The 21,409-nt window shown below is 40.7% G+C and overlaps 1 protein-coding gene across 2 annotated transcripts in view; it reads left to right on the top strand.

Annotated features, from left to right (window-relative positions):
* Positions 1-21,409, top strand: part of KDM5C (lysine demethylase 5C) — a gene marked incomplete at its 5' end in the record, with an annotated part of 2,556,543 nt that overhangs the window by 1,862,519 nt on the left and 672,615 nt on the right. For both annotated transcript variants that reach the window (XM_044060510.1, XM_044060501.1), the window contains 1 exon segment: positions 4,956-5,094. In XM_044060510.1, coding sequence (XP_043916445.1) covers positions 4,956-5,094 — 139 coding nt within the window.

Raw genomic sequence — 21,409 nt, 5'->3', positions numbered from 1 at the left:
TCTTGTAAATGTAGAAGCCGACTGTAAGGCTGTTTTATATATAATTAAGCAAGTAACATTTCCCCAAAAATTTCAAAAAATGTTGAACCATTTTGAAGATAGAGGCACTTGTATACAAATAAAACAAAAAGCCCCAGACAGACAGTTTTCTCAGGACGTCCCTTCTGAAAATGCTGAACAGTTAAGGGGTTAAACATAATCCTGAAGAATATATGTGGATATACACCTCTGGAAAATAACTGTTGAGTTCAGTCTGGCTAAAAGCAAATGGGAACCAATAATAATCATCACTCTGCTAACCTTATTGTGGCGTGTAGTAGGCCCTATTTTATCACTTTTTTACCAGTGTCTATGATCTCCATGCGTGTCATGAATTATACAGTAATGCAGGCACTTGTAACCTATTTTCTGTATTGCATAATTTTTTTGTTTACTTTCAACTTTACACTATGTATTTTTGATTGTTTCATTTTTATTTATTTGTTTATTGCCTTTTCCCTGATATGCCATTACAGTGTGAATTTTCATTCACTGTATACTTCTCAATTTCATTATTCAGTAATTCTGGATAAAGCCAAAATTAAAGTGGGGGCTAAAGTCCAAAATTAGGGACATTTTAAGTAATACTCCAGTGCACTTAAACTGTTAGTAGAACAACAGGTTTTGCACTAGCTTGCATTTTCAGAAGAGTAAGTATGAAACTGTGGTGTCTGGCAGCATTGACTGACTGTATGCCTAAGCAATGTACCAGAAAATTACTATTTTATGAGTATGAAGAACATGGCAGAAATGGGAGGTAAAATTTGGAGCATTTGAGATGTATGAATTACTGTAATTGCTACTGCTTTTGGATTGGGATGTGGCTGAAAAAAGGTCCTTGGACCAGCCTACTTACCGGTTTAACAAGGAGTTTATAAGTAACTAAATACCGTTTCCAGACCTCCACCCCATATTTAAAAAAACATAGCAAGGAAGAAAGCCTGAAACCTCCATCAGAAGAGAGACATTCAGAGACTACCACTCAAATTGAGTGTTAGGATAATATTCTGGGTTCTTTACAGAACAGAGGACATCAGGCCAGTACTGGATCCTAGTACTCTAAACTGATAAATTCCAAATCAGACATTTCATATAGTTATGGTATGGTTTCTTTTTCCATGTTTATCAAAATGGATTGGATGCATTTTTGCACCTCTAGAACAGCAAGGATTTCAGGAATTGCATTTCCAGTTTACAGCTAGTCATTACCAATTATGGACTCTTCCACCACGTCTCATCCTTGCCCTCAAGGAGGTCACTAAATGCACTTCTGTGGTATTAGATTAAGAGAAATTGAGAGGCTAAATAGCCCCTTTCCTTGATGGCTGCCTCTTTAATGTACCATTGACAGAAGTTCTAGTTTGTCACAGTAAGTCTCTGTTCAGATTATCCCACATTCCTTGGGGGATAGCTGTGAATCTTATAATTCCCAGCTGGAGCCATCTCAGACTATGACTGTTTCTGCTTGTACTTAAGACTCCACTCAGTGCTTAACATGACTTATTCATGATAGGTTAACTGCTTTGCAGTCCCCAGTATTCCCAACTGTTGCTTGCCAGAATCGGTTTGGCAAAAATTGTTATTCAAGACCATGGGTTAAATGGTGGGTTTAGCAGTATATTCAACTTTATCAGCTCCAATGTCTACATCTTCTACCCTGTCACATCTGAATTTCCAGGAATTGCAAATTTCCTCTCCAGTGGTGGTTAACTGCAGTCTACTTAGCTGCAGGAAACCCTTACAGCTGCGAACTCCTCAGGCATTTGTCTTCACAGATGCTTCTGTTCTGGGATGGCAGCACTACAGTTGGTAGGTAAGTGTAAGGTGTCTGGTCAGCTCTGAAGTCATGCTTTCACATCATTGTTTTGGAGATGCAGTATGTTGCACTTGCAGGATTCCCCCCACATGGACTGGGAGGTATACATTGTGACAGCATGATTGTCGTATGGTATGTAAGGAGTAGGGGGAACATTATCTTATCTGCCTTGTTGGTAGGCCACAAATGTAACAGTTGGCCATATGGTCAACTACTGTTTTCACCAAAAGAATGCCATCTGTCTTGGGGACAGATGCCATTGCAGTTTTCTAATCCCTCATAACAATATCTGTTAGCCAGATATTTGCTTTTCTGTCTGTGAAGTAAACCACATTGCACCCTGTTTGCATTTGGGACCCAACAACATGTACAAGAAGTATTTTCCCTTCCTGTATTAGTCAGTCCAAGGATGCCCTTGTTCATAGGTGGCCTACTGTGTGCTTTCTTTCCCCTTTTCCTCTGATGATGGGATTCATACAGAAAACTAAACTCCTTTTGGGGCCAGTGTTATCTTCAAAGCCCTTTTTTCTTTTTATCTAGCGAACATGGTTCCCCTTGCTGTATTCGTACATATGCTGAATTAAATCATCTATTCAGCAAACCTCACTCAGGCATTTACTTGTTCAAGCTAATAGCTGGTGTCCTCCAGTTATACTACTAGAAAGCCATCTGACTTTTTCCAGCAGGTTAGTGCAGGTAGTCTCTTCTTCCTAAACACCTTCATCTTGGAAAACCTGCATTGGCAGAGCCCAGCTTTCAGTTTGGACTTTCCCGGAAAGGACTTGACTCATTTTCATTTTTTTTTGGATTAACTTTCAGAGATTTTTGATTTTGGCTTTAGAAGTGTTTCATCAACATTTGTTTGTCATCTCTGGTTTGCATTCTGAAACAGACTTTCTCTTTGCTCTTCTCTGATTAGGTCTGTAAAACCATTTTCTTATGTCAGACTGCTTTCCAAAACAGTTTTCTTCTGTTTGATTTGTACTTCTTGCTGGAAAAGCTCACACTTTCTCCATTTGAACCTGCTTGTTTGGATTTGAAGTACCTGGCGTGGCAGTCCCTTTCTTTTGGCCAGAGCCATAGCTGGCTCATCTAGCACTCAGTCCTGGTCCCTTGAAATTGCACCTGCCCCCAGCTCTTGAAGAGAAGAGCAAAAACAAAAAAATAAAAAGCTGTTCAGTTTACTATAGGAAGCAGATTGTATTGACTTCATCCAGCCAGCCAGTCCATCCCACCAGCAGATGCTTGGTTTTCCCTTAATTCCATTACAGTAGATCTTTGTAAAGGTTAGTCCTGTAACATACTTATCTATGTCCACCACTTGTGAAGGTTTATCTGCCAAGCACTCCTAATGCCTGGTGAATCAGCCCTGCTGGTTACAGAGTATAGACTTTCTTTGTATGGTATGTATACATGTTTTATTTAGTTTAGATGCGTAGAATGAGCTTTATTTTGCCTGAAATGATTTCTGGTTGTAGGGATTTATTTCTGTTTTTTTAGATACTAATGAAATTCATTTGTAAGAATTTGTTTTAGATGGATAGTGTTTTGAGGAGTTGTTTTCATTGAAGTGATTAGAAGACCGTTTCCATTTTACTTTTTTTTTTTTTTTTTTTTAAACATGGTTAAGAAGTTGTATCATTACTGTTTGTGAGTATAGCAATAACCCACGCCTGGGTGTGGGTAATGCTAAATTTACCCACGGTTGGCGTGGTTTGGTCCCGAGGCGGCCCGGACCAAACAAAGCCAACCGTGGGTAAATTTAGCATTACCCACACCAGAAGTGGTTATTGCTATTATACCATGACATTATTTAAGAAAAGAAACTGTTACTTTTCTTAAATAATGGCATAGTATAATGCCTGTTTACTGCCTTTCCGCAGATGTCTGGCATCCGGCAGTTCTGATGTACTGCGGCGCCTGCGCGGTACATCAGAGTTGTCAAAAGCAACGGAAAGCAAGATCTCCGTTGCTTTTTTATGTCTCGCTATGTTAAATGGGTTTAACATAGCGAGACAGTTTAAAATAAGCAACGGACATCTCCGTTGCTTATTTTAAAACTGTCTCGCTATGTTAAACTCATTTAACATAGCGAGACATTCAAAAGCAACGGAGATCTTGCTTTCTCCGTGCTTTTTTAAACACTGCCTCGCTATGTTAAATGGGTTTAACATAGAGAGACAGCTTTAAAATAAGCAACGGAGATCTCCGTTGCTTATTTTAAAGCTGTCTCGCTATGTTAAACCCATTTAACATAGCGAGACAGTGTTTAAAAGCAGTTATACTAATGGAAAAAAGTCTGGGCGACCGGACCTTTTTCCATTAGTATAACTCGATTTACAACGGGCACGCTGGCCAATCAGCGTGCACGTTTCGGGGGGATCATGGTATAATAGTCCATAATCACCTGGTCTGTAGTTCACACATCAGTAAACATTACAGTGTGAGCATAACTTCCAGTAGCATGGCAGGCTTTGGCAAAATTGTGCTGCAGGGAGCTTAGCCTGAATAACTTTTGCTTAGCGTTTTTGTCACAAAATGAGAAGCTGCTTTAAGACTTCTTTCTTTATCAACTGATTCAATGCCCTCATTTGAAGTAAAAAAAAAAATACAGAAGTACAAGTATTCAGCACAGCAGCAGCTCTTCAAGAAGCCTTTGTAGCATTTAAGATTTTAATTCATCCTCATGGTCTTATATTTGACCATTCCTTTTTTTGCAGCATGATGTGTTTTTAGACTCGAGTAATGCTGCTTGTCCTCTTCAGTCTTCAGAGCTTTGATCTGTTTATGGAAAAATTATTGAGATATACTACCTTTTAGGGTATATGACCAAAATTTTCTTCTATATTATTGAGAGAATGGGATTGAATGCTGCTGCTCTCCTGTTATAGGCATGTTTTACCTGTCTGCAAGAGACCGTGACTTACGACAGTAATTTCTTCTTTACTTTAGCAGTACATACCAGTAAGTCTGATAATTCAGAACTTTGTATAAAATAGAGTAGTGAAGTAGGTATATGCCATTTATTCTTATTTACAGTGGATTGTAAAGGTGTAACACTGTAGAAACTAAAAAGTTAATTGTATATTTATTTTTTCAGGCAGAAGCATCCTCCAGCCACATTAGAAGCCATCATTAAAGAAGCTGAAACCATTCCAGTGTTCTTGCCCAATATTCTGTCGTTGAAAGAAACACTTCTGAAAGCAAGGGCATGGATTGCTGATGTGGAGGAAATACAGGTAAGTGCAAAATTTTGTCAGATTGCTTGAAGTATAAAAAGATTATATTGTGCATACATAGCCATTGTGTGTCTTTTGTCCAGTATAGTTTTGCATTGAAAGTAAGGTATTTTTGCAGTAGTGTTTGTATTGCATTACTAGCCTGTTCCATCAGGCAAAGTGGCAGTCCCATCACACTTGCATACTGCGGTCATGATAAGAGTAATAATTTTAATTCAAGAACATTTCTTATACAGTTAGCCATGTTCTAGCCTTCTAGAAAGATTGCTGTACTTACAGTAAATGTGGTTGCATTCCTAATTAGACTCCACACTTTTGAGGTGATTCCTTTAAAAGTATGTTGTTCTGCTACTATTCCTTTTGAAATAAAACTTTAGGCAGTAGAGCGGTGCTTTTGTTAGCATTGTTACCTCACAGCACATTTGTACTCTTCATTTCTTGGTTGCTTTGCCAGCTTTTCAGAGTCTTAAGTAAGTTTTTTTAGTTTATACTTTTGGCTTCCTGCATGGACAGTCTTTTCATGCAGAATTATCCCCCTACCTTTAGTCCGTTGAATGCTAGGATAGGCTGCAGCACCCTTGTAGTGCTGAAAATAAATCAACAAAGTGCTTTGTAGCAACTTTCTTAAAAAGCACTGCAGTAGCCTACATCAGAGATCTCAACCAATCAGGGACAAATCTCAACAGAATCTGGGACAAATCCACAAATAATCAGGGACAATTTTAAAATATTAGTAATATTAACTTGAGACATTGACAGAATAAGGGAATGGGAATTAATATACAGTTTCTGAAGTAAAAGAAGTCTATAACTCTTAATTATTGTCATTATTTAAGTACACTTCACCACCTTTTGTCCAAAAGTCATCGATTTTAGGAGGGAATTAAGAGGGACATAGCTAAAATTTGATTCAAAATCAGGGACTTCTGAAAATTAGAGGCAGTTGAGAGGTATGGCCTGCATATTGTTATGTACAAACATGATATAACTAGCCACATTGGTGCATGCTTCATTAATGTGAATGTGGCTGGGAAAATGCATATTATGTTGTGTGTTTTACAGGCAGCATGAGAAGATGCAACTAATTGCTTAACAGTTGGCTATTCTTCCAAGATCTGTTCTCTTCAGTGAGTCAGTGAATACCTATGCAGTTGTAATATATCCCATATGGGATTTTGTGCAGGTTGTGACCCAGAAAAACTAGCTGATGTTCTTCGTCTTCCCTTGCTGCAGTCCTGACAATTGGGTATAGTCCGCGTCCCAGTCGGCCCGAATACCAGAGTATAAGGCTGACGTCGGTCATGGCGCCTTAGACGACTGAGTCCAGTAGGGTAGGTACTAATGCGCATGACCTTTTGCCGCATGGTCCGATGCAGAAGCAATTTTGCGAGTGCAGGTTGGCGTTCTGAGATTTTCGAAACCGGAGTTTCAGACCGAATACAGAGTTGGCTAAGTAACCCGTTGAAACATTTTGGTTTTTCTTGCCTCAGTATTTAACCGGATGTCAGAAAAAGTGTATAACTGTATTTCTTGTGGGAAGCAGATACCGCATAGGGATTATCATACATTGTGTATACCTTGTTTAGGGCCTGTGCACGGCGTTGTTGGTTGCCGCTCTTGTGCTAGATTTAACAAAGCGCACTTAAGAGGAGGCTTGATTGTGCTAGGTTAGTGTTTGGGAAGCGTTGCAATTATACTATGCCCGGATGCTCCGGCGCCTGCTTCATCTAAGAAGCGCAAGGACAAAACAGTGAAGTCTAGGGTGAGGAACCGGCAGTCCCGGACGTCGGTCCTTTAGAAGGCTCAAGAGGTTTTGCCAGGAGTCTCTATGGAGTCTCAGGCAGATACTTTACTGTTACAGGATGTGCCCTCTCAGGAGGTAGGCCAGGCTGAGGGGCTTCTCAGGTAACTGTTCTTCCCTCTCTTCCCAAGGTAGTTAGGGCCTCTCCTTCTGTTGCCAAAGCTTCTTTTAGAGGAAGGCCAAGTTCAGCTTCTGTAGGGGCTTCTCCTAGCATTTCGGGCTCTGTGCCTAAGAAACATATGCTTAAAATGGCAGAAGATTTGATTACTCTGATTAGAGGTTCTATGCCACACCTGATAAGAGGCCTAGGGTGGAACAGGAGTTTGATAGTTTTGAACAGTGTTCACAGGCTTCAGAGTCTTCTGTGGAAGACTTGCCAGAGTTTCCTACTTATTCTGATTCTGATGTGGATGATTCCACTCCTTCAGCTTCTCCTCCTGAGGATTTTTCATTTTCAGAGACTCTTCACTCCATGAGGGAGCACTTTAAATGGGAAGGCCAAGATTACTCTGACTCCAGAAGAAGGCTTAGGGAATTCTTCTTTTTGCCCCAGCATAGGCCCTTAGCTATTCCTCCTGTGTTGAATGTGGTGGAGGATGTTTTTGCAGAGGCTTCTCTGAACCCTGATTCCTTGCCTCCTGCTCCTGTTAAGCCTGATAGGTATTATACATAAGTATTTGTTTAAGAGTCCCAGGGCGGACCCAGAAACTGTTTCTCAGGGGCCTAAAGGTGTTAAAGCTTCTGTGGTTAAAAATCCTGTACCCTCTGATAAAGAGGCAAGGGCTTTGGATAGGTGGGGTAAGAAAGTATATACTTCTTCCACTCTAGCCATGAGGCGTTGAATTGTCAATTTCATATGCTGAAATATCAGAATTATCTCCTTTCACAATTGAAATCTAAGGTGGATGCTTTGGCGGAAGGTATTGAGTGTAAAGAATTGCTGGATTTGGTTCATGTGTCTGAACAAGTGGGTAAGCATTCTTTGCAGTGTGGTTTTGATGCTGTTCAGGCCTCCTCGAGGGTGGCTGCTACTAGTTCTGTTCTTCGCAGACATGCATGGTTGAAGGATCAGAATTTAGCTGAGCATGTTAAGACCAGGATTTTGGATGCTCCTTTACAGTCTGATGTGTTGTTTGGACCGCCTGTGGAAGCAGTTTTAAAGAAAATGGAGGACAAAGCTAAGTCTATGCAGACTGTTAAAGATTTTTGCAGGTGCAGCCTCCGTTTAGTAGAAATTGGCCTGCTAAGGGGTGGACATATCCTGCTTATGGTTCCCAGTCTAGGGGTAGGTCTAGACGTGGTAGGGGCAGGGCTCAAGGTTCGTTTAGGCCTAGATCAGACAGTTCACCTGCTCAGACTTCTGGTGAGGGCAGGGGTCAGTCCTTTCGTAAGCAGAACCAATGACCTGCCTTTTCAGCTGCCAGTGGACTCGTCTGGCAGCTCCTTTGGGAGGAAGATTGTCTCTTTTCAAAGAAAATTGGGATTTAATCACTCAAGACAGATGGGTGCTGGATATCATTCATCACGGGTACAGATTTTATTTCCACACAATGCCCCTTTCAAAGGCATGCCAGATGTTCCTCCTCCACAAAGAAAAGAGGCTCACAAGCAAGTTTCTCAGTTACTCCAGATAGGGGCTATTCAGCCAGTCCCTGTGTCAGAAAGGGGCTTGGTTTTATTCTCGCCTGTTCCTAGTACCAAAGAAGGGGAACACGTGGAGACCAATTTTGGATTTATCTATCCTCAACACTTATCTGGACATTCCCAAGTTCAAGATGTTGACGTTACAGCAACTGTTACCTCTGCTGGGCAAGGATCACTGGATGGTAACTTTGGATCTCAAGGAAGCTTACCTTCATGTGCCCATAAGGCTAAGTTGCAGAAAGTATCTGCGGTTTGAACTGGAGATTTTCATTATCAGTTCTCTGCATTGCCCTTTGGCTTATCTACTGCGCCAGAGTATTCACAAAGGTTCTGGCTCCAGTGATAGCTTACTTCAGGCTTCAAGGCATTCAAATTTATCCTTACTTGGACGACTGCCTGATTCTGGCTCAAGAAAAGGAACACCTTCTACAGCATCTGGAATATGTCATAGCAGTGCTAAGATGCCTAGGGTATTCTGTGAACGAAATAAAGTCCAGTCTAGTACCCTCTCAAGACATGTGCTTTCTGGGTGTGAGACTGAATACAGCAGCCCAGATGGCCTTTTTAACCCCGGACAAACAAAAGAGTCTGTCACTTTACTTCCATCAACTATCTCATCAGTCCGTGCTGACTGCAAGGACAGTCCTTCAAGCATTAGGGTTCATGGCATCTTGTATTCTGGTGCTTCCCAATGCCAAACTGCATATGAGGAAGCTGCAATGGTATCTCAAAATGTATGGACACAGCACTGCCAAGATTTGGACACTGTCATTCAAATAATACCTTGCCTTCAAAAGGAATTCTTGTGGTGGGCTCAGGAATGTCACCTAAACAAGGGACTCTCTGTGACCCGGCCAGAGGCGAGTCAGATTTTAACGACAGATGCCTCGGACACTGCTTGGGAGCTCATCTAAATGGAAAGTGGATACAAGACAAGTGGCCTGCCAGACTACAGCATCTACATATCAACATGAAGGAGATGTTAGCAGTCCAGTTTGCATTGATGGCGTTCAAGGAGTTACTTCTTCCAGGGCAGGTGTTGATTCTGACAGACAACACAACTGTCATGTGGTACATCAACAAGCAAGGGGGAACACATTCTTATCCTCTATGCAGGCAAGCAATGATTTTATGGGAGACTGCGTTAAGCCTGCAACTGACTCTTCAGGCAAGGTTTCTGCCAGGAGCACAGAACTCCTAGCAGATGTATTAAGCAGACAAATCATGGATCCCCACGGTGGAAACTGGATCTTCATGTATTTCAGAAATTGACAGTGTCATGGGGAACTCCAGACATAGATCTGTTCGCTTCTCCACTAAACCACCAGCTGCCAAAGTATTGCACAAAGGGGTTTCATCACACAGCTTGGAAAGTGGATGCTCTGTCTTTCAGTTGGAAAAACCTTCATGTCTATGCCTTTCCACCTCTACCTCTTCTTCTAAAGGTATTACTAAAGGTCAGACAGGACAGGCCAAGGATGATTTTGATAGCTCCAGATTGGCCGGCAACACTGGTACCCACTTCTAAGGAGTCTTGTAAAGAAGCCTCCATGGCCTTTACCTCTGATTCCTCATCTGTTATCTCAGAAGGACGGTCATCTGCTCAATGTCAAGCTTCAATCTCTTCATCTCACAGCTTGGCATATTCTGTGTTGAAGCATGGTAGGTCTCAGCTTCCTCAACAAGTTTTAAATGTGATTATGGAAGCTAGAAGGCCTAGTACTAGGAGAGTGTACGAAAAATGGAAGAGATTTTTATTTTGGAGTACAGCAAAGAATTTGGAGATTTCAGAGCCTAATTTGAGTGTGGCTCTTCAATATCTTACTGAATTATTGGACAAAGGTTTGTCTTTCTCTTCCATAAAGATTCATGCTGCAGCAATTTCAGCTCACTATGATTACCCACCTTTGTTTTCGCATCCTTTGTTCAAGCAGTTTCTTAGAGGGCAAAGAATATAAGACCCCCACGTGAGCTCCTACTCCTGCTTGGGATCTCAATTTTGTGTTGGAAAAACTTACTCTACAACCTTGAGCCTGCAGCTACTGCTGAATTGAAATATTTGTCATGGAAGACTGCTTTTCTGTTGGCTATTACTTCTGCAAGAAGGGTGTCTGAGTTGCAGGCCCTTATGGCAGTAGAGCCCTTTTTGATTTTCCATAAGGACAGGGTATCATTACGTACTAATCCTTCCTTTATGCCTAAGGTAGTTTCTAGTGTGGCTTTAAACCAAACTATTCATTTGCCTTTGCAGATCCTCAAAATAAAGGGGAAAAGATTTTGCACACTTTAGATGTACACAGGCAATTCGTGCTATTATTTGAGCAGGACTAAAGATTTTAGGCAGTCTCAGCAGTTACTTGTTTCTTTTGCTTTAAGTTCACAGGGCAAGCCTGTGTCAAAACAAACTATTTCTAGGTGGATTGGCTTTTGCATTGCATTTTGTTATTCCCATCATGGCAAAGAGGTTCCAGCTGGGATTAGGCCTCATTCCACTAGGGCTACTGCCACTTCAACAGCATTTCTAAGGGGGGTGGCAACTAAGGATATTCTGGAGGCAGCTACTTGGAGTTCAGTGCATACTTTCTCTAGGCATTATCACCTGCCTGTATACTCTAAGACTAGAGCTGGTTTTGCCACAGCTGTTTTACAAGGCATGTTGTCAGCTCCTGCTACTTTATAATTTGCCAGCCTCCCTTACCTCTGCTTTGGGATTCTACCCAATTGTCAGGACTGCAGCAAGGGAAGGCGAAGAACATAGTACAGTTTTGTACCTACCATAAATGTAGATGTTGATTCCCTTGCTGCAGTCCAATTTACCTCCCTCCTTCCCTCTGTGTTTCAGGGTGGTTGTGTAGGTGAGTTTACATGCTTATATTTTTATATATTACTGTATATATTGTACATGTTTTTGGTGCAGGTTGTTTTGGGACTTGTCTTTTGGGTCTTCTGACATCTGGGGCAAGAAAAGACTGAGGAAATGACGTCGGTCATCCAATTGTCAGGACTGCAGCAAGGGAATCCTCGAACATCTACATTTATGGTAGGTACAAAACTGTACTTTTTTACATCAGAAATCTTGAAAGCATTAGGTTACGGATATAGTATGCTCTGTAAAATGAAACCGCGTGCTTTGTAAAGTCTATGTTACAAAAGTGCGCTACCTACAGTACAATATAAAATGATAAAAGGGCTTTAAACAGTGTATGTTCAACAGTAGGGTTCAGGAACAGAGTGCTCTGCACATAATAAAGTAGAAAAGTGTGCTAATTACACCTACCTGCACATGCTGACTTTAGGAAACTGGTTTAGCTCCGCTCCACTGGCCCTCACTTTGCGCTGCACCCTGCCCCCATTTATTTATTTATTTCCAGTTTGATAACCGGGGAAGTCCACTGGGCCCGAAAGCCCGTTTTCAGTGGAGGCCCGGGGAGAAAAGCTCCATGATAATACATTACACACAAAAACACAGCAGAACAGATCTAAACTAATACACACAAATTACTAATTAATACACACACTAATACACATATTACACCTGCCCCCCAGTGATGATAAATTTATAGTACCATCACCACGCCCCCTTAATTAACTAATCAACAACCTGTGAATCTAAAACACTACTAACTCCTATGACTATCACACACCCTTCATTTACCACAATATCCATATTAGCCTACTCACAGCTATTCGCTGCCTGAAACACATTTACCCGCCTTATATATTCACGTAAACACAATACCAAACCTTGCCCTAGTAGTTAAAATGACTGTAGCCAAAATACTCACGCTATTATCCTTACTACTGCTGCCATTTATTCCTTACCACCAAAGCTCCTATGAATATGTACATTATCCAGTATTCCAATACCCAAAATTTCAAACATCCACCATAGCATTTAATAAGTTTGACCATTTTATAGCTTCCCTCTCTCCTAATTCTTCACCCCCCCAAATGCTACCAGCCGATTAAATACAGTTACATTAGCTCAAAAACCAAAGGCTATGAAAAACTTATAAACAAATTCCTGAGACTCATAAATAGCTTGAAAATTAACATTATGAGGGATGGAGACATCCACCCTAACCCTGGCCCGCCCACAACAGTTGACCCAAGCTCATTGACTAACAATCCAGTGTGCACTACCCAGATAAATAGGCTTCTAAACTAATTTATGGCCTGCCATCTTAACATCAGAAGCCGAAATAACAAGATCCATAGCTTACATGCATTCCTAGCTGTTCACTCCCCTGATATCCTCTGCCCGACTGAAACCTGGCTAAAACCAACAACCAAAGATAAGGAAGTAACACCCCCACAGTACAACATTCTTAGACTGGATCGGACCTCAAGGAAGGGTGACGGGAGTTCGACTGGATCGGACCTCAAGGAAGGGCGGCGAGCGGTAGCTGTGCTTTACAAGTCTACCCTAACAATAACTAATTAGACCCCCAACAGCCACCCCAGTTAAGCAGTGCAGAAATTCTCATCACCAAACTACAAGTAAATAAAAATAAGTGTGGATACATTGTCTGCATTTATATACCACCTGGTAAAAATGTCATTACTCTAGCAAATATCCTACATTGGCTATCTTGCAACTATCCCCAGGAAACCATAGTCTTAGGTGACTTAACATTGATTGGCAAACCTGTTCCTCTGAATCTCCCTCTACCCATGTAAACCTCTACGGGTTTACTCAGATCATTTCCATCCCCACTAGGTTCAGCAAAAACAAAGCCAAAGATAGTATCCATGATTGGATACTTATCAATGGCCACCCTCAAATGTACTTGCCTGGAACATTACCTTACCTGATGATCTAACTGATCACTGCCTTACCTATATTATTAGGCTTAAAGCCGACATTCCCCATCAGCTCACCTATAAAACAATAAGAAATGTTAAGAACGTTGACCTCAACAACTTCCAAAAAGAACTCAAAGCGTGTAATTAGTCTGTTTTGAAATAATGTCCATTACAGGAAGCAGTAGATTACTTCAATACTAGATTCCTGGCCATCCTTAACTTGCTCCTACCTGCACCATCTGTGCAAAAACAAAAGTTGCACCATGGCTGTCTAAAGATACAAAATCCAAAATTATACTAAGAAACAAGGCCTGGGCCAGGTGTCATGTTCCCAAAACCTCACTGGACCAAGTCAGATACCGGCAGTTAAGGAATGAGACTATAAAAAAATCTATCATTCTAGACAAAAAAAAAAACATTATTCCCTCCTGCAACAAAAATGCCAACAAAAACCTCAAAAGTTCTGGGCTGGTATTAACAGGCTTCTCCACCCAGGCCGTACCACCACTCCTACCCCATCAGCTGCCCTTGATAAATCTCCTGTAGAAATCGCAAATACCTTCTTTACTGAAACTATCCAGTCTCTAGCTACCCATCTCACTCCCACGGGCTCAGACTCCAGCACTGTCACACACAGCTCTGACCCATCCAGTGCTCAACACACCTTTACATTCCAACCCGTACCTACTCCCTTAATCCGGACCCTACTTAAAAAACTAAAGCCTACTACATTAGCTGCCGACCACCTCCCTGCTGAATATTTTCAAAAAGCTGCAGACGCGATAGCACTCCCCATTTCTAGCCTATGTTTATATTTTGATATGTTTCCTGAGTTTAAAACTTAGTTATTTATTTGCTGTCTCTGTACTATTTGTTACGTGGAGCTTTTCTCCCCGGGCCTCCGCTGAAAATGGGCATGTATCTAGTCGGACTATCCCGGTCAACAAATAATAAATAAATAAATAAGCTTCTTTGTGGAAATGAGGCTTTTTATGCACATACCTGTCTCAGATGGGGTGCTTTGCCACTATACTTCCCTTTGTTTGTAGAGCAAACCTGACTGAGGTCACTGTACTATGGGGAAGATATACCTTTCAAGTTTTTGAAGTTTTCTTTCCACTTTAATTGTGATCTTCTGATGCTTGATCTGATAGGTTTGCATATATGTCCATACATTAACTGTAAAGTATACCACACATTCAAAGCCCTGACTTTAGCCTAGATGACCTGGGCTTCATTAACAGCTTGGGCAGTGAAGGATCTCGCAAGGGAAGAGATGGAACTGAATGGTAATGGCTGCTTAATCATGTCAAGAGACAGACATGGTCAGTACTAATGCCTGATGGCGGCCTGGCATTCCAGCAGACTCGGGACCCCAGGGTGCACGGTGCTTTGACAAGTAGCTGACTGTGCTGTAGCCAGAAGTGGGCCTATGCTGGAAGTGTGCACATATCCAGATAGCATGAGGACTGACTTCAGCATTACACAAGTCGGCTGTGATGGAGGAGCTTAGATGCATTTTTGTAGAAGCAATGAGAATGACCAAACTCATATTGATCATTTGTAGCCAACTCCAGCATGCAATTTGCTGCTATTGATGTCATAATGTAGAATGGATATTGGCCTATTGTTGGATGGCAAAAATTGGATCCCCACAAGGCAGCTCATTTAGTGCAGGGACAGTGCTTCCATTTGCTCTACTGGTGACCCAAATTTGGTAATGGACACCAGTCACCAGTTGGGCTGGGCTGGCCAAAGAGGATAGAATGAAGTGACCAATAGTCTCTTCTGTCGCAGGAGGAGGGAGAGGGAGAACCCAATGCCTGTGCAATCTCTGATAGAGAGCAGGAACCTTGCAAGACATCTCGAGCTAAGGCAAGGGGATATGGATGACATCCTGACGACATTGTACTAGCCATTGGCTAAACAATGAGTAATATTTAGGCCAACTTCTCGAGGACATGTATGACCCTCTCAGCAAAGGTCATGTCTGTGGTATGTGACCAAGGCATCATTGAGGGTTCAGGTATGAACAAGTGCAGAGTTCAGGGAGAGCAGCCTGAGGCTTAGCAGAGGAGGGATTTGGCAAGAGGAAGGTTTAAAAAATAGATATCCACTCTCTTTGTCAGAAGATGGTAAGATGGCTTGCTTTTGTGTTGAGGTCTTACTTTTTTTCTAAAAATCATGCCTGCAATCCTAACTGGATCTCTAATTGGCGTTTGTCTGTGGAATTTATTTCTGCAGTGAACCTTTGCAACTTTCACCACATGTACATTCTGATGCCCTGAAAACTATGAAAAAACATCACAGACAGAAAGACTTTGAGCTGTTATGGTTTAGGTTCTTTGTCATGCCTTTTATGAAACAAACTGCATATCTTTCTTATTTATCCATTTTATATGATAAAGTAACATATTACAAGTGATGTGCATGTCGAAGATAAGCCATCAATGGATCCCCATTTGTCTCTTCAGAGCCCCTACTAGAGGAGGTTGCCACTCTTATTGCTTACTCTCATATACATTTCAAAGCTTCTTTTGCATCAGTAAAGATTTTAGCCCCCAGTGAAAATTAAATATTTAAAACAAGTTTGGTGTAACATTCAGAATTTCATCCTCTTCACTGTACATCATGTATAGCTACTAAGAATTAAGCTCATACTTTTGTCTGATCTGAAATTCAAAAATTTTTTCCCTTCTCCCATTTTGTTAATATTGCCCGGTTTCTAAAGTAAGCAAAGGATTTGACCCTTTAAGGAAGAAGTTTCAAATCTCACCAAAATATGCTGTGGTTGCCTGGCTACTACCACTGACCCTGTCCAAAATACTTGGTTTACTGTCTTTGTTTTAGTAGCATTTATCCACAAGGCAGTCAGGCTGCTAGCTTGTCCCTCATTATTTTGCCACCGTTTATCCCCTCTTCTTTCTCTGGCACTGGAGTCACGCACACAGTTTCTTTAAGCCTTGTCCATTTCATTGTTTTGCTTCTGTTTAAGCATTTCTAACTGTCTCTAGGCTAAATTAAATTGCTATTCCAGTGCCTTAGTCTGTTGTTTCAAGGCTCAAAATATATCTGAATTGTCATGTATTATCTCTGACTTCATTAAATCTTTTGAAGGTTTTGCCAGTGAAATCGTCCTTTTTTTATTGACCGTCTTAAGTTTTGGTCACAGTTTTCTCCAGTGGTTACGTCATTTGATTCAAGCACTCTCCAATTGTCATCAAAGGTAATCACTTTCTTATATCGATCTGCCATGAGCTGAGGATGACACTCCCTTCACACAATTTTCTGACTCCTTTCATCACGTATGGCTTTTGATGATGTCTAGTACACAGAAAACCACACTACATGACCAACATATTAGGGGCAACAGTAATTTAAAGAAAGAGGACCCACATCTTACAACTCCTTTTTTCTGAAGCAAAAATAAATTACCTTGAATTGTAGAATTTTATTATACAGATCATTAAAGTTTACACTCTCTCTCTCTCTAATGTACATATATTTTTCTTTCATTTTTTTCCATACACTAATTTTAAACCCACATTTCTGAGTAGTAACCCACATTCCTACTGAAAGAAGAAAGTTATGTGCTATTTTTTTAAAAAATTTATGCATATTAAGTGTACGTATTTTAGCTGGATGTTCCTATATTTCAAAGATCTTTGTTCCCATGTTCAGTGTCTGCAGGTTGAGAAGTAGTTCATACCATGCAGATTCTTTTTTTTACAAAGTTATACCCCCAGATGATTCAATTTCCAAATTTATTTATTTAATTTCACTTTATCTGAAGTTGTCTCATCTGTCCATTCCTCAGTAGATGGATTCTCTGATCCATCCTTGTCCACAGTCAGACTTTGGATCCAAAGGTTAGACTCCTCCCCTTATCCATAAGCCCCTTGCATGTGGAGAATTACCTCAGATCTTGTTTGCTGCTAGTTTCGTATGGATGTGATTTCCATTGCTCAGGCTTGGGTGTAAATTCTTTTGGTTATAGTTGAGTTATATATTTGTCTGCTTTCGTAGTTATTCCTTTTTTGTACCTTCCTCACTTTACCTGAAGAAAATAGCCTTTAGAGGTAAATTTCCTGTCTTTTCTCATTTCCCTGTTGCTAACTTTTAGTAAAAGTGATTTTCCTATTTAGTGGTACTGTTTAGGCTGTGTTTAGGTGACATTCTTTTCTTTTTTTTTTTTTTTGTGGTTGGTTATTGTGCTTTTGTGATACTTGTTTCCTCTTGGGTATTGGTGTAGGCTGTGTTAAACATGGCTGATAAGCCATTGAGATTTAAAAAATGAGTGGTCTACGGCCATAAAATTATTAAGTCAGACACACACACGCTAAGTGTGGCTACTATCTAGAAGCTGCTCATCTTGATAAGCAATGCTCCATTTGTACTGGTTTTGGCACTAGGGCCATTATGGAAAGGAGAAATAAACTGGTCTTGAAGGGTCATCTTAACTTCCCTGTCTCACATGACTACTGCTATCCACCTTCTGTCAGGAAATCCTATGACAAGTCTGAGGGTGAGAAGAGTGGTGGTAAGCCTAAACAAAAGAAAAACCAAACAACCCAGAGAGTCCAACCAAGAGGTCCCCAGATTCCTCTTCATCCTGAAGTCCTGCTCCAGAACTTCATAAGACTTTGACTCCAGCATCAGTGTGGGGCTGGACCCTATTGTCACAGGCCTAGCCACCCCTTCATTGCTGAAACTGTGTTTCTACCCAGAGCTGGTGTCACCCAGACTACTGTCCCTATTTCTTCAGGAAAGAACTTTAAACCATTCTTCCAGACCCTCCTCCACTGCCTCATCTTTCTAGTTAGTGTGGTCTTCCAGGAACCTTTCTGAAGCAAACTTGAATAGAGTGATGAGGAAGTCCCTCAGGACCCAAATCTGTTTGTGGATTCTTCCTGCTCCATTCACTTTCGAACCCATGAACATGGGCCTGTCCCCTCATCATATTACCACTCCTTCCTGATCTGACCTTCCGATTCAGGGCTTTTGGATCTGTGTGTTTCCCGGGGTTTGTCTGTCAGATAAGAAGACATGGTCTTTTTGTACTCAGATTGCTTCTGTGATCCAATAGGCACAGAGCAACTTGGGCCCAGACTGCTCTCTAAGTTGATGTTGGATGCAGGGATCTGGCTCAGCTGTGAAGTTTTCAGAGCTGTCCCTCCCTCCCTCTGAGTTTTCTCACTAGACAGCTTGGTCCTGGTGTTGGCTTTAGAGCTGAATCAAGCAGGACTTCTGTTTCTGTTAGCCGCTTTGTCTCCTACAGGAGGGTTCTTGGGTCTGGTCTTCCACTTTTGAAGCTTTCAAGAGTGTGCTCTCTCATTCTAGGGAGTGCACAACTTTTTCATAGGTTCATAGGTGTTTACTAGGCTAATGACCACAAGGGGCTTTTTAAGCCTAGCCATGCATCACAAATCTCTGACAAGTTCTGATAACTTTGGTAAGTCTAAGCAGGGGCTTGGGAGATTAAACATGTACAAGTTAGAGCCTGGGAGATGAACCATTTACAGGTTGCCTGTATCCATTATAAACATAGGTGCTAAACCAGGAATTAATTCCTGTTCCCAGTGCAATTTTCCAAGTCGCACTTGAACTGGGTTAGGTAGGAACTCTGCTTCACATGGATGGGGACGTTGATCAGTCCCTCCCCCACTGGAGCTCCCTCAGTTCTGATCCTCCTCTTTCTATCCTCTCGGGACAGCCAGCCCTTCCTATCCTTGCAATGGTCCACTTTGAAGACTGTCAGTCTACTTCCGAGTCTTCTCCAGAACACCACCCTGGAGAGGTTCCATGGAAACATTCATGCAAGAGGTATATTGTCTTCCCCCAGGAGTCTCTAACTGACGATACTGCCTTCAGTGAGAGGGAATGGTCCCCCAGATCTTCCTTTGAGAATGTTTCATTCAGAGAAATCCTGGAACTGCTTAGAAATGGGGGGGTGGTTTCCTCCAAAGCCCCATCCCAGGAGGAATCTGTATTTCTGGAGACTTTCATAGTTGGTCTATCTACTTCCTACAGATGGGATGATTGACATGATCACCAAGTAGATAAACGCCAAAAAGACACCAAAGGATCACAGGCAGCAAAACAATTGTAGATCTCTTCTTAGTAAACAAAATGTTAACAGAAGCGTCACCACACGATATCTTTAGTGGATCTCATAAGCAAACTGCTAAACAGGAGCACACCACACAGTATCTTTTAACGTTTTATTCCACATCCGTTTTCGTCAACCACTTCAACCAGTAACACCTCTATGCATGATATGTTAAAGACCTTTGAAATGAAATTATTTAAATATTTAAATATAAAAGAATTCAACTAGAGAACAGTTACTTAAACAAAAATATCGAATTAAACATGGTTCCCAAAGGCTTGCGCCTTTGGAGATATCCCAATGGTTGCGAAGACAATGTAATTATGCTAGATGAATTACATGAACTGTTCAATGGTACTGGTATCAAATTGATGGAAATTATGATCAAGCATAACAATATTAGAATTGAGACTTTGCTTAAAGAACTTGACTGTTTAAATCAAAACATCAGTCAGGACTTTCTATTTGAGTGCAACTATACGAACTATATCAATATTATACGGGATGTAGATACTAGCTGTGATATTCTGTTTAACAAAAAACATTCTAAAATTGCAAGAGATATCAAAAGATATGAAATCGGGGATGTTTATCCAAAAACCAAACGGGTGATTCGTAGTCATGGTAACCAAAGTCAAGAGGGGCGTATGCGATCAGAACAGGAAGCGTATGATGTCACTTCCGACAGTGAATGCCACGAACATCATGGTAATGGCGAATTTAATGGTGGGTTTATAGATGATGGAGTTCAGCGGTCTGAGAGGCTCCTTAATCGAGGGCAAAACATCGAAGCAGAACAACACAGGAGCATGGGGGCACGACCTAAGAAAGATTTTTTGTCGACAAAAAACGGCAAAAATGTCTGGAAGAACCGCAGGTAGTCAGTGTGTTTCACACTGACAGTACCCGTCGTGTTTATGGCCCGTTGAACTCACAATATGACTATCGAGTACCTGATGTACATGACATTTCAAATCAAAATAGTCATCGAGGTTTGTGTATTAAAAATTATGATATTAGTGGCATAATTCAGTCAACTGTGGAAATATCAACACACAATAACAGTAATAGAATACAGCTTAGTGAATTTGTCAACAATAAGTATATTAATGGTGAGATGAATTTTGAAACGGGCATAACTGATGGTATGAATGATTATATAACTGATGGTTTATGCTATAATGTTGATAATAGATTGGACAGCAATATGAATGTAGAAATTGCACGACAATGTGAACAAAATGCTGAAACATATGCAGTTAATTCAGTTGATAACATTGCTAGATGTAATTTTGTTCATCAGGAAACTAGAGTTAAAAATGATGTTAATTTTGTTGATGGTAATCATGGCATTCATAATGATATAATATCAGTTGATATGAATAACAGCATGATGAGGAAAGAATCCCAGGACTTAAATGAGGGGGATCAAATGTTATTAGACCTTTCCATATATTAAATTATGGATGAAATAAGGGGACAAAATATGACTGGTGAAAATGAATCTGAGTACATAAATAATGATCATACACTAACACTTGTGAAAGAAATCCATACATCCCCGATATATAATGATATGACTATTCCTATTAATTTTTATATTGATATGGACCCCGAGCATTATTCTGATGAAATGTATCAACCTTCTTCAAGTATCAATTTTAAACAAACAAATAGTGAATTTCTAAGTAACCCGACTGTTATAACTAATACCCAAGGGGACTTCAAAATATTCAATTATTCTAGGAATGTAATGAGTTGTGAACATGCCAATCTTTTCTCAAGAGGATTTAATTTTGTACCATGTCGAAAGGGTAGGCTAGTTAATTCACTCATTGACTTAAAATTATTTATTAGGAAATTGAATTTAAAAACTTTTTTCAAGGATACACCTAATGACAACATGTCTATTAAATATAATAATAAATTGACTAAACCCAGTGTCTTTAACCCCC

This window comes from Protopterus annectens, chromosome 1.part0, assembly GCF_019279795.1.
Source record: "Protopterus annectens isolate FY-2018-M chromosome 1.part0, PAN1.0, whole genome shotgun sequence".
Classification (NCBI taxonomy): domain Eukaryota; kingdom Metazoa; phylum Chordata; order Ceratodontiformes; family Protopteridae; genus Protopterus; species Protopterus annectens.
Note: the sequence above shows the minus strand (reverse complement) of the source record. Positions and strands in the feature narration are given on the sequence as shown.